At 43.4% G+C, this 14,565-nt stretch overlaps 1 protein-coding gene across 7 annotated transcripts in view; it reads right to left on the bottom strand.

Annotated features, from left to right (window-relative positions):
- The window catches only part of LOC121539513 (neuronal PAS domain-containing protein 3-like), a 316,876-nt gene that overhangs the window by 97,291 nt on the left and 205,020 nt on the right, over positions 1–14,565 (bottom strand). For all 7 annotated transcript variants that reach the window (XM_045207543.1, XM_045207545.1, XM_045207546.1 and 4 more), the window contains one exon: positions 7,805–7,894. In XM_045207543.1, coding sequence (XP_045063478.1) covers positions 7,805–7,894 — 90 coding nt within the window. The remainder of the gene's footprint in view (positions 1–7,804; positions 7,895–14,565) is intronic.

Raw genomic sequence — 14,565 nt, 5'->3', positions numbered from 1 at the left:
GATAAACTTATTTGGTTCAGATGGTGTCAAGCGTGTGTGGCGGCAACCAGGTGAGGAGTACAAAGACAAGTGTGTCTTGCCTACAGTCAAGCATGGTGGTGGAGTGTCATGGTCTGGGGCTGCATGAGTGCTGCCGGCACTGGGGAGCTACAGTTCATTGAGGGAACCATGAATGCCAACATATACAGTATACTGTGACATACTGAAGCAGAGCATGATCCCCTCCCTTCGGAGACTGGGCCGCAGGGCAGTATTCCAACATGATAACGACCCCAAACACACCTCCAAGACGACCACTGCCTTGCTAAAGAAGCTGAGGGTAAAGGTGATGGACTGGCCAAGCATGTCTCCAGACCTAAACCCTATTGAGCATCTGTGGGGCATCCTCAAACGGAAGGTGGAGGAGTGCAAGGTCTCTAACATCCACCAGCTCTGTGATGTCGTCATGGAGGAGTGGAAGAGGACTCCAGTGGCAACCTGTGAAGCTCTGGTGAACTCCATGCCCAAGAGGGTTAAGGCAGTGCTGGAAAATGATGGTGGCCACACAAAATATTGACACTTTGGGCACAATTTGGACATTTTCACTTAGGGGTGTACTCACTTTTGTTGCCAGCGGTTTAGACATTAATGGCTGTGTGTTGTGTTATTTTGAGGGGACAGCAAATGTACACTGTTATACAAGCTGTACACTCACTACTTTACATTGTAGCAAAGTGTCATTTCTTCAGTGTTGTCACATGAAAAGATATACTCAAATATTTACAAAAATGTGAGGGGTGTACTCACTTTTGTGAGATACTGTATGTAGCATATATAAGATTACTTTTTTTTGTGAAAATATATATATATTTTTTAAATTCTCGCAAGCCTCCTGGTGGTCAGAAAGCATAGTGCAGAAGCCCAGTGCAGGGTGACATAGGGAAGTGTTAGAGAATGTTTAGGGACCAGCTCATACATTACACTGACAGGTGCTTTAAATCCTGTGTTTAGACTGATGCTGCTGTGGCCTGGCTGGCTGGCTGGCTATAGTGAGTGACTAACCTATGGGATGGATAGATCCACAGCCCCATCATATTTTAATCACTGTGTTACAGCACCATTGACAAAGCAATACCTCACAAGTGGGGTTATAGCCACCAAAACCTAGAAAGAAATGGAACAACATGGATAGGATGGAATCAATCAAGAATATACTGGATGTTGAAAAGGAAAAAAAGATTTCCCACTTTTTGACCTTGAAAATCCACCATCAAACCACCGAAATCTTTTGAAAAACAACAAAAATCTCCCTGTCCAATTTAACAGTAGCGCCTGTCTGCTGTCTCTTGTCTGATATTGAGTTGAAATACCCAATTTATGACTACAACATTGACAAGGGCAGAACAATCCATTGTGCATACATCTGCAGAATAATGTTTTATTAATCCAATTACTAATGAAACCTCGTTGACTTTCAGATTTTCAGATTCTTGCCGATTCTACCCCCCCCACCGCACACACACACCCACACACACCTCTCTCTCTGTTTCTTGGCTCAATATCAAGATGGAGAGTGTGGAAACGTGTCCTCCCGAAGGATGGCGCCCTCTGAAACCTTGACATGCACAAAGACAGGCGCAGACAGCGCTGCCCTGCCGTGGATGATAAGGTCACCCCTGGGATTGGCCAGATTATCTCTGTCAAGCACTTGGACAGAGCACAGTCAAATGATGCATCATGCAGTCATTTTCTGGGGGAAAAAATCAATTTCTTCACCAGGTCGCTATTTGCTTTTCAAAGTGCCCTTGTAGTGTTTGGCTCGGAGCATTTATCAATTTAAATGTTGTGAATTGATAATGTTTTCTGTTGCTGGGCCTTGTAGGGAACACTGAATCATGTCCCCTCCTCCTTCCTCTACTCCTGTTCCTCGCCATTGTAAATCTTTCTCTCTCTCCCTCTCGCTCTCTCTCCCTCTCTCTCTCTCTCCCTCTCGCTCCCTCTCTCGCTCTCTCTCTGTTTTATTTTTACTCTCCCTAAATCCACTTCTCTGGTTTTTGGATTGGAATATACTAGTAGTATTTATTACAGAGACTAAATTTAGGCTTCTCTATTCATTTATTTATTCATACATTTTATCATATTTTAGAAAAGATTTTAGCGGTTTGCTTAAATGCTGCAGGTGCCCTTATATTTATATTCATGGGCAACGTTATACTACTATTATAGTGCTTGATTTACAACACTTACAAAACATAATTGCCCCTATCAATATAATCAAATCGCAAAATATCCTAATCGCACATTTCACTAGTTGAATGAATCCCAAAGTGATACGGCATTGTAATATTTGACGGTGGAGATGGTAGTTTCATGGCTTTGCTAGACATTGAGTCGGCTGGTTAATGATGATATTCTGTAGCAGAGCAGATAAAGCACAGGCCTGTCCTTGTTTCATTCAGGGCTCAGGAGTCTACAGGGCCAGCAGGTTCACTGAGGTGGCTCAATTAAACATAACCTTCCCCTGGCCCTGTCTCCTTTACCACCACTAGCAGTCTTCATGCAAATGGACGCCCTCTGCTCTGTCACCCCCACAACATCATAAATAAAATAATGCTTATTACCCATTTAGTAACATTCTGGATTCATGCCCTGATAGGCTATTTAAAAATAGAGAGAGGCAAAAAATCTCCCTCTCATATGCTTAGTGAGGCTTGACGTTATCTTCCCCTCAGCGTTGGATGGATAATGGTGTGCCCATTTGTTTTGGATTCACTACAGAGGTCAATTTAGTGTTGGCTGTGGGTTATGGGGAGTTACAGTAGCAGTTTCATTTCACTTGCAAAAACTCCTCACAGTGCAGATTCATAGCTAAATGAAAATACTATTTGGGAAATATAACAAATGACTCAATTTGCAGGAATATTTTCAGAGAGAAAATATACAGTACAGTAAATTCAATATAAATATAAGAATACTTCACTGACATTATTCAAGCTTTTGAAAATTAACCATTCCTTTCTTTCATTGATTGATCTACACAACGCAAACAATGACAAATAAACAGACTAATTTAACAATCTTGTTTGGTCTAGGCAACAGTGTCAAAAGTCTGCCGTATTCTGTGGAACACTGAGAGAAGGGACTGGGAATATGAGAAGGTGTGTGTGAACTGGGAGTGTGTGTGTGTGAGGGAATGAGGGATAAAGGAGGGCGAGGACTGATCGGTTCACAAAGATGTGATCAGACATTCAGGCAGATGTTTATGCTAATAGATTCAATATTCCCCCTCCATCCCACGTGGCCTCAGATCCTCTGGGAGTCGGGGGGCTGGAAGCCAGGGGCCTCACAGCCTCATCCGGCCCCACTGCAGGGGAGGGAGTCTGGGCTAGGGGGATCAGGCTCCTGGTCTCTCTCTCTCTCTCTCTCTCTCTCTCTCTCTGTGTGCACGCAGCCACACATGCATAGCCCTGTCACTTAAAGCCAAGCAGATGTCTACATTCAATTCCAGCTCCACAATTGGAAAAGCCTTTTGCAGCGAAACGTGAATGGGAGGAGGGCACTGAGGTCTAACCGGTGTCGCTCCACAATAAAAGGGAGGCCTTGTTTCGTGAAGGAGGGAGAGAGACTTATACCTCCCTCCAACACAGAGAGAGTGAAAGGCATTGGAAATATGCCAACTCAATCACATTGCTGAGCACATAAACAATGGAAAGAGAGAGAGCTTCAACCATATGGTCCTGCTATGTCAGGTTCTCAATTTGCCGTTCCTGTAATAATTTAGAGTGTTTAAACACGTTTCTGTACTTGGAACGGGTTAAAATAAAAAAGCTAGCAACTCCTTTGAGACAGATGAAAAGTCATATGGTCGCTGTATTCCAGATGTATCAATTTCCTTGGATATTCAGTCCATGCAAGTGCATATGCTGCACTGGCGCCGGCTTGGAATGGGACGGATTCCAAAAGCGAATATTCTGTTGGCCGGAATAATGCAATTATTATTTTCCTAGCTATCAGCCTAAGCACACACAGTGCCATCTGTTATACAAAACAAACATACACATCTCAATTACCAAACAGACAGCTGCATGGTCACACCTCTGCACCTCCACACCGCGTCTTCATCGTGCCAACAGGAGGATTTTGAGGGGGTTCCATGACCGTATTAGGATCAACAGGGGCTGCGTCCCAAATGACACCCTATTTCCTATATAATGCATTACTTTTGATCAGAACCATACTGGAGTAGGAAGCCATTTGGGACGTAGTCAGGGTCTTTAAAAGACAAAATCCTTTTCTAACTAAAATGCTACACAAACAAAATCTGAGTCAGCTAGCCGAGCCCAGAGGGTCTACTTCTACAATATCCATGCTGCTGTGTCTGTCTACTGCAAGGCATGTCTGTCTTGCAATTCCATGGCAAGCTGAAACAACTCCAATGGTACTGCTACAGAACTGTTAAATACCGCCATTAGCCGTGCTAAATCGCTGAGGCAGTGGAGGCGTTTTAGCAGCCATATACGAATAAAATGACACATTTGGCTTATAACACCTTGTCCAACAAATGTCTTTACATAGCCTATCTACTATTAAAACATTGTACATTCAGAATCCAAACTTTCCATTCTATTACGAAAGAATGTCAAGACATAACATGTTTTTTTCTTTGAGTTTAGTAATGACTCAAAAAGAGAACATTCTGGAATGGCTGCTTCCTCAAAGGGGAGCTACGGTCACTGATTAGTCAAATGAAGGCAGAACATTATTCCAGAGAACTAAGACATACACTTAGACACCTGCGATTAACTGGGGGAGAACACAGGCTTATGCACCATTTGGAAAACAAAAATGGTAATTCTGACCATCTGTTTCACTGAACTGACTGGCTGCACAACTGGTGCCATAATAGCGGCCATTTCACACTAGCACAGAACTGTCTGATACAAATATATGGGTACACATTCACAGACATTGAAGAGACACCAAGGTATTATACTTCACCAGCATTCTGGACTTTACCTTCATCAACTATCAGTTAGCTCAACATAAAAAACTTGAATTATGTGCACAGATCTAAAGTTATGGTTCGGGCCTTATTCACTACTAGATTTGATTGGCTTTGTCTACAAGGCTATTAAAACTGTTACTGTAATAACTTACTAATTTCCCAGTACTATATGATGTTGAACCAAACAGGTATAAGGCCATTAGGCTAACTAACTAACTAACTAACTAACTAACTAACTAACTAACTAACTAACTAACTAACTAACTAACTAACTAACTAACTAACTCTCTCTCTCTCTCTCTCTCTCTCTCTCTCTCTCTCTCTCTCTCTCTCTCTCTCTCTCTCTCTCTCTCTCTCTCTCTCTCTCTCTCTCTCTCTCTCTCTCAATATTCAACATAGAAGTTGAATACATTAACTTTTAGTATAAAGAATGTAAAAAAAATACAACTTTGATAGAGGGAAGGGACTTTAATTACACAGCAAGTCCTAACTAATGGCTTCATTAACATAATGTTTGATACGCAGAACATTTCTAGACATTGAATAAGAGGATGAAAATCCCCATACATAAATCTGTTTTAGATTGTCTGCCTGGCACCATAAAATTCATAACCTTGTCAATTTGAAAAAGGCTTAAAAAACCTCCTAGATCGAATTAATGTAGAAAATAATTAGCAACTATGTTAAAAAGAAATGGCTTTGCAGACAGATTAAGTGGCTAAAAAGTAAAACAGCAATTAAGATCACAGAGGGTTAGAATTCTCTGTGTACACATGTTAGATTATACAACTAACTCATACAAGTTAAAAAAAACAGCACTTAATCACTCACTCACTCTAACTGCTGATAACTACATCACGCAGCCCAAAGCTTAGGGGACCTATTTGACAATTAATCAATTATTTGATAGAAATCATTAATCAATCTTTACTTGAATTAATCGGTAGATAGATGTGACTGCAGCCTATACAATTCACTATTTTTAATTTGGTAAACTGATTGCCTTTTTTTTGTCCTTTATATTGTCGTCTTATATCTAATTTAGCTAAACAATGTCTACGCATTCCCTCAGAGATACAAGGATCTCTACATCATAACGTTATTACAGAATACTTCATTATGAGTTCTGTAATACAAACACACAGTCACACAGCTAAAACACACAGTCACACAGCTAAAACACACAGTCACACAGCTAAAACAAACAGTCACACAGCTAAAACACCCTGTCACACAGCTAAAACACACAGTCACACAGCTAAAACACTACAGTCACACAGCTAAAACACAGTCACACAGCTAAAACACACACTCACACAGCTAAAACACATAGCCACACAGCTAAAACACACAGTCACACAGCTAAAACACACAGCCACACAACTAAAACACACAGTCACACAGCTAAAACACAGTCACACAGCTAAAACACACACTCACACAGTTAAAACACATAGTCACACAGCTAAAACACACAGTCACACAGCTAAAACACACAGTCACACAGCCAAAACACACAGTCACAAAGCTAAAACACACAGTTACAAAGCTAAAACACACACTCATACCAGAGGAGGCTGGTGGGAGAAGCTATAGGAGGACAGGCTCATTGTAATGGCTGAAATGGAATAAATGAAACGGAATCAAACGTGATTTCCATATGTTTGATGTGTATAATACCGTTAGATTTATTCCATTCCAGTCTTTACAATGAGCCCAACCTCCTATAGCTCTGCCCACCAGCCTCCTCTGACTCAAACAGCTAAAACACAGTTGACCCTTTTCACTATTTCCTACTCTATTGTCTCACCGATATGTGCATCATTTGGCCACATCTATTGCCTATATAATGCTGAAGTCTTCACCGCAAGGGCAATATACCTAGAAATACTACCCTAGTCTGCTAAACTAGAGACCTGGAGAGAAAGCAGGCTCACCAGTATCACTTGGCCTCATCTATTTGTCCTTTACATTTAAGTGTCCTGTATTCTATTAATGCCATGTATTATGTATCTAAATGAGTGTTTTCTTACGCAATTTTTTTATGATGTAAATTCTGTTATATAATGGTCAAGTCTATATCTAGAAATGTAATTTGGGTTCTGGGTTTCTGAGTTGGGAGATGGGCTCTGTTAGCCTGACGACTCACACTAAATTATTCCGCTGCACGAGGGGTGTTGTACAAAACATCTCTAACCAATCAGAGTATCAAAGCCAATGACACATTTTCAAAATGACACTTTACCCAACTGATCGGTTTCTGGACCAATCAGATGGCCCCGAATGGCCCCTTCACATTCAGTGAAAAGTCGGGGAGGTACTCAGATCCAGACTCATTGTGGAGAAGAAATGAACATCCGTGGGCGTGGCATAGCATTTGGCCGGAGCAAGGAGTCAGGGTAGCCAGGCAAGGGCTCTGTGTACTCTCTAGTCAGTCTGCTATAGCCCTGTGTGTGTGTGTGTGTGTGTGTGTGTGTGTGTGCACTCTACTCTGTCTGTCTGTTAGCCCTGGAGGCAAAGCTATGGTGTATGAAACCATTAGAATCCTCAAGGTCACTCCCCCTATCGTTTGACCTCCAAGACGTCTCAGTCTGTTTATTGACATGTAATAGCAGACTGGGACCTGTTAGCACACTACTGAGATGAAAAATACCCTCTGATACAATTGGATGGCTGCAAATTAACTACAGGGCCAACAAGCTGATGAGATTTTAAATGAGCTCTAATTTGTCTGAATTGTCTTCAAGCCAGCGCTGATAAACAAAAGAAAAGGAGAAAAAAACATAGTAGTAGCGGCAAGGAATTGACTGTTGCACTCACCTGTGAAAGCCCCAGGTATATGGACACCGTCTCAGAGATGTACAAAAACCTTCCCTCCTTGTTTAGTGCAAATACAAATCCATCCAGGGACTGAGAGAGAGAGAGAGAGAGAGAGAGAGAGAGAGAGAGAGAGAGAGAGAGAGAGAGAGAGAGAGAGAGAGAGAGAGAGAGAGAGAGAGAGAGAGAGAGAGAGAGAGAGAGAGAGAGACAGGGAGTTAGATGAGCTGTATACAGAGGTAAAGCTATGTACCATGGAGAGGAAACCCTCTGAGTGTTTGTTGTCTGTTTGTCAGCAAAACCAAAATGACACCTTTTCATGTGGAAGGTAGTATCTCTCATGATGACAGTAACAATTACAACCACAATCAACAGTTTGAATGCAGAAGAACAAGTGTAAACAAACCCAAGTTGGAACAGACAAAGAGAGTAAAGCCTACAGCGAGGGGGAACAGTATTTGATCCCCTGCTGATTTTGTACGTTTGCCCACTGACAAAGACATGATCAGTCTATAATTTTAATGGTAGGTTTATTTGAACAGTGAGAGACAGAATAACAACCAAAAAATACAGAAAAACGCATGTCAAAAATGTTAGAAATTGATTTGCATTTTAATGAGGGAAATAAGTATTTGACCCCTCTGCAAAACATGACATAGTACTTGGTGGCAAAACCCTTGTTGGCAATCACAGAGGTCAGATGTTTCTTGTAGTTGGCCACCAGGTTTGCACACATCTCAGGAGGGATTTTGTTCCACTCCTCTTTGCAGATCTTCTCCAAGTCATTAAGGTTTCGAGGCTGACGTTTGGGAACTCAAACCTTCAGCTCCCTCCACAGATTTTCTATGGGATTAAGGTCTGGAGACTGGCTAGGCCACTCCAGGACCTTAATGTGCTTCTTCTTGAGCCATTCCTTTGTTGCCTTGGCCGTGTGTTTTGGGTCATTGTCATGCTGGAATACCCATCCACGACCCATTTTCAATGCCCTGGCTGAGGGAAGGAGGTTCTCACCCAAGATTTGACGGTACATGGCCCCGTCCATCGTCCCTTTGATGCGGTGAAGTTGTCCTGTCCCCTTAGCAGAAAAACACCCCTAAAGCATAATGTTTCCACCTCCATGTTTGACGGTGGGGATGGTGTTCTTGGGGTCATAGGCAGCATTCCTCCTCCTCCAAACACGGCGAGTTGAGTTGATGCCAAAGAGCTTGATTTTGGTCTCATCTGACCACAACACTTTCACCCAGTTCTCCTCTGAATCATTCAGATGTTCATTGGCAAACTTCAGACGGCCCTGTATATGTGCTTTCTTGAGCAGGGGGACCTTGCGGGCACTGCAGGATTTCAGTCCTTCACGGCGTAGTGTGTTACCAATTGTTTTCTTGGTGACTATGGTCCCAGCTGCCTTGAGATTATTGACAAGATCCTCCCGTGTAGTTCTGGGCTGATTCCTCACCGTTCTCATGAACATTGCAACTCCACAAGGTGAGATCTTGCATGGAACCCCAGGCCGAGGGAGATTGACAGTTATTTTGTGTTTCTTCCATATAATCGCACCAACTGTTGTCACCTTCTCACCAAGCTGCTTGGCGATGGTCTTGTAGCCCATTCCAGCCTTGTGTAGGTCTACAATATTGTCCCTGACATCCTTGGAGAGCTCTTTGGTCTTGGCCATGGTGGAGAGTTTGGAATCTGATTGATTGATTGCTTCTGTGGACAGGTGTCTTTTATACAGGTAACAAACTGAGATTAGGAGCATTCCCTTTAAGAGTGTGCTCCTAATCTGAGCTCGTTACCTGTATAAAATACACTTTCTGATTGAGAGGGGGTCAAATACTTATTTCCCTCATTAAAATGCAAATCAATATATAACATTTTTGACATGCGTTTTTCTGGATTTTTTTGATGTTATTCTGTCTCTCACTGTTCAAATAAACCTACCATTAAAATTATTATAGACTGATCATGTCTTTGTCAGTGGGCAAACATACAAAATCAGCAGGGGATCAAATACTTTTTTCCCTCACTGTATCATCATTGCATCAATGGACCTTCATTTCAAGTACGTTTGCAAACTTTATTAAAGTTTTAATAATGTGTGTTTTTGTCCAGGGAAGCATTTGGGGGTATTGGGTCTGACTGTAAGGTAGAGTGCTGACCATCTAATGCATTGTAACAACACCTCGACTGCCATTATTATACTGGTTACTTCTACTCTAGTATACTGGTATAGTCTACACTAGTACTCAAGTAGTAGTCCTTTCCATTCCAGCCCATATCGATATAATGTGTGTTTTTTCCCCTGTAAAACTATTATAATATGCTGGTTAGGGCTAGGCCAGGATGCTGGTAAAGTTTATGCAGATTGCCGATCCATTCCAGTCCAGACCCACGTAATATGTGTGTGTATTTTCTTCCTGGATAGTCTTCATTCAATCAAAGTCCATGTAACATGTGTGTTTTTACTTCCTGGAAATAGTCTACTTCAGTATGCAGGTCCATTCCAGTCCAGACCCATGTCTAATGACGTCCCTGCTCTTAGATCAAATAAAATAAAATAAAATTGTATTGGTCACATGCGCCGAATACAACAGGGGCAGACATTACAGTGAAATGCTTACTTACAGCCCTTAACCAACAGTGCATTTATTTTTAACAAAAAAAGTAAAAATAAAACAACAACAAAAAAAGTGTTGAGAAAAAAAATAGCAGAAGTAAAATAAAATAACAGTAGGGAGGCTATATATACAGGGGGGTACCGGTGCAGAGTCAATGTGCGGGGGCACCGGCTAGTTGGGGTAGTTGAAGTAATATGTACATGTGGGTAGAGTTAAAGTGACCATGCATAAATAATTAACAGAGTAGCAGCAGCGTAAAAAGGATGGGGTGGGGGGGCAGTGCAAATAGTCCGGGTAGCCATGATTAGCTGTTCAGGAGTCTTATGGCTTGGGGGTAGAAGCTGTTGAGAAGTCTTTTGGACCTAGACTTGGCGCTCCGGTACCGCTTGCCGTCGCGGTAGCGAGAGAGAACAGTCTATGACTAGGGTGGCTGGAGTCTTTGACAATTTTGAGGGCCTTCCTCTGACACCGCCTGGTATAGAGGTCCTGGATGGCAGGAAGCTTGGCCCCAGTGATGTACTGGGCCGTACACACTACCCTCTGTAGTGCCTTGCGGTCGGAGGCCAAGCAGTTGCCATACCAGGCGGTGATGCAACCAGTCAGGATGCTCTCGATGGTGCAGCTGTATAATTTTTTGAGGATCTGAGGACCCATGCCAAATCTTTTCAGTCTCCTGAGGGGGAATAGGCTTTGTCGTGCCCTCTTCACGACTGTCTTGGTGTGTTTGGACCATGATAGTTCATGACGGAAAGCAGCGTTCTGTTCTGAGCCCAGCCACCAACAGGCAACAATTAAGACACCTGTGTCACTAAAGTTAATTACTTCTGCTCCCCCACTGGCTGGGATAGTCTGTAGTTGCAGCTAACCACAGGCACACGGCACAAAGAAACGCACCAATCCAAACGTAATAGATGGGAGGAAAACAATGGCTTCTCCCTCTCCCTCCATCTAACTCTGAGACTACAGGCCCTGAAAACAACAAGGCATTTATGTTGCACAATGTCCCTGTCGCTGATCTGATCACCTTTCTATGAAAATGAGGATTACTCTGTCGTGTCGCGGGCGGTGTTGCGGCTCAGACGGCGGTGGTATTTCATATTTGCGGGCACGTTTCCATTTATTTTCCCCAAGCAACTTTAAAGGAGCAGCTAACAGCAGCTGGTGTGAGGAGAGAGAAAGAGAGAGAGAGAGAGAGAGAGAGAGAGAGAGAGAGAGAGAGAGAGAGAGAGAGAGAGAGAGAGAGAGAGAGAGAGAGAGAGAGAGAGAGAGAGAGAGAGAGAGAGAGAGAGAGAGAGAGGAAGAGAGGGAGAGAGAGACTCCCTACCTGCCGATAAAACAGGGCAGCCTGGGGCTATTTACAGCCAGCTGATATGCAGCTGACAACAGCAACTCCCACTGAGGCCCTGCTGAAGCCAGACAGACAGCCAGCTCCCAGCCAGCTTCCCCAAACACAAACACATCTGCCAGGAGGAAGAGGAGCTTTATATTGCTCTTCTTTACATTATACAGCTAATGCTAGCACCGATTTAGCGCCTAACATCCATAGCAGACAAAGAAGACTCATAGTTTGGTTTTTCATTAGCTCTCTGCTTGAGAGAGGCGTGTGCAGCACATCTTGGGTGATGACTGGAAAAGCTTATGTTTTGTGTGGCTCTCAAGCTGAATAATTAACATTTTTAATGTATTTGTCTTAATTTGCACAGATTACAGAGATTACAATTGTCCAGGCAAGATTGTGCATCATAAACTGTGCTTTAGCGTTTAATATAAACAATAACATTCCAAGTATATAATTTATATAAACCGTAGTTTTGACTTTCAGTTTATATTTACAATGCATCTCCTCTCTCTGGTATCCTTCTTCAAAAGAAACCAACACCTGTCATCTTGCAAAAAGCTTCCACCGGTCATTGTTTATCATTTTCAGGAGAGCCGGTGGAGAGTTGAGCTGGGGGTCCTTTATTCCTGTAGCACCAACCATTGGTTGTCTTTTCTTCCTTCCTTCCATCTGTCAGTTCATTTCTGTTCCCCTCTGGGAGAGCACCTCAGAGCCCCGGCAGCAGTGACACACTCTGCCACCTCGTGACCAGAGGATGGGGTCTCCGGCGGTGTAACGCTATCATCCGTCCCCACAGACCTCACCTGCCTGTCACACTGGGCCCCAGCACTCCCCCCTACCCAGCCTCCAATCATTTCTCCCTGTCCGGCCTGCTCCTCTTTAAAACGCCTAGCATCTGCGGCCCAGGAATGGCAACTCTCTAGAGGGGTGTGCTGCAGAACTGCCACACACACCGGAGCTGTAGCTGTTCTGTAGCTAGCTTCCATCACCACGGTGATAAACGGCCACTGTTTACAGGCTAACCACTGTGTAAAGTGCGCTATAAATCACAGCAGAGACAAACTTCTGAGGGAGAAATGTGTTACATTAAGATGGGGTTCTTAAGTCATTTATTTAAAAACATTCCAGACTGCTTTGACTGAGTGAGGCACATTTTGTTTTTGTGCTCAGTTCAGTGGGAGTGGGGAGTAAGAGAAGATCCAATAGTGTGTTACGTTGATCTTGTTGGCAGGGTACAGGCTTTGGTTCGGGCTGGCACCTGTGTACCTCAGTCCCAGCCCTGACCTCTAAACTCTAACCCCTGGCACCACACAGCCCAGCTAGTGATCCACATAGGTTAGAGAGGGCATCAGACTCCCGCATGCCCAGAGACCCAACCAGGTATTACAACTAACATGACTGTAGACCTCTACCCAGATACTGTACAGGTGTTAACTATCAAGCCATTTCATTCTGTATTGGCAATACATTTGACGACATATCTTTACGGAGATGATCCTGTAAATATCAATAAACAGTTCCTTTACCTTGTAAAGGCAAACCAGACAACCATGACGGAGTCCTTCAAGCAAACACTTCATGTAACCGACGCTTGTCCCTTCCAGAGGACAAACAAACTTCCTGTGAAGAACACAGCTTAGCAGACATCAATCCTGGCCTGGCCTGAGAGAGCACTCTCTCTCTCGGATATTAACCAACCCAGTGGAGGCCAGCCTAGATTGGGCTCATTGACTATTAACATATCATTAACTATTAGGTCAGACAACATGGAGAGAGGTGGGGCAGCCACATGTTCACACCACCTCTGTCCGCCGTTGGCCCAGACACAGCCACTAAGAACAATCACTGCAATTAACACCTCCAGCAGGGCTGGACACAGCAGTTCTAATACACACACAGGCACGCACGAACACACAGGAGGAGGATCCACTCCCAACTCCAGACCGTAGACCGAGAGAGGCTCCCACTGTGAGGGTGTCTGTGCAGTGTGTGCGTGCGTGCGTGTGTGATATTGAAGCACCTCTCAGTGCCATGCATCCCCCAGTCTGCCAGATTTACAGGCACCCCTCACTCTACACACAAATCACAGCAATGGCCTGGACTATTAGGCCCAGATCATGTTCTCAGTAAATGACTTAAATCTACAGTGGAGTGCTCTGGTTGGATTTAATAAAAGATACATTTGGATGAAAAGAGGAAGGCACAGGAGGAGAAAGAGAGGATGCGAGAGAGACAGAGAGATAGAAAGAGAAAAAAAGAAATAGAAAGATGGAGAGAGGTTAGCAGAGAAAAATAGAGGGGGGGGTTGATTTAAAAGAGATCTTATCAGAATCTAAATTGCCATGGGAGAGTTGTGAGAAATATTTTCCACTGAAGTCAATTTTGAGGCTGACAAGCCATGTAGAAATGTGCAAATATGGCTGGCGTGTATTGATTGATTTATTGAAGGCACCGGCTCAGGGGATGCTCAAATCACTCATCCTACCCCACACTGAGACCCCCTTCAAATCACACCATACTTATTGTGCCCATTTGAGTTTGTGCTTACCATGGGGAAAGTAATCTCTGCTTATGCTGAGCATGACACATTTATTGGCCCTATTTAGAACCAAAATGACCTGTCACAGACATCCATTTGAAATAATATTGCTCCCCAGTCCCTCCTCTACTCTCCCTCCAGCCAGCCACTCTCTGTGTATGAAGCTACAGTATCATACTTTTTCTCTCATATTCAGTGCAAATCATTTTCAGTAGCCTAAGCCATTCACACTGGACAGATACTAACCACTGCAATTCCATTGTGTAACAGA

This window comes from Coregonus clupeaformis, chromosome 25, assembly GCF_020615455.1.
Source record: "Coregonus clupeaformis isolate EN_2021a chromosome 25, ASM2061545v1, whole genome shotgun sequence".
NCBI classification, from domain to species: Eukaryota; Metazoa; Chordata; class Actinopteri; order Salmoniformes; family Salmonidae; genus Coregonus; species Coregonus clupeaformis.
This window is presented reverse-complemented; position numbering and strand designations above follow the sequence as displayed.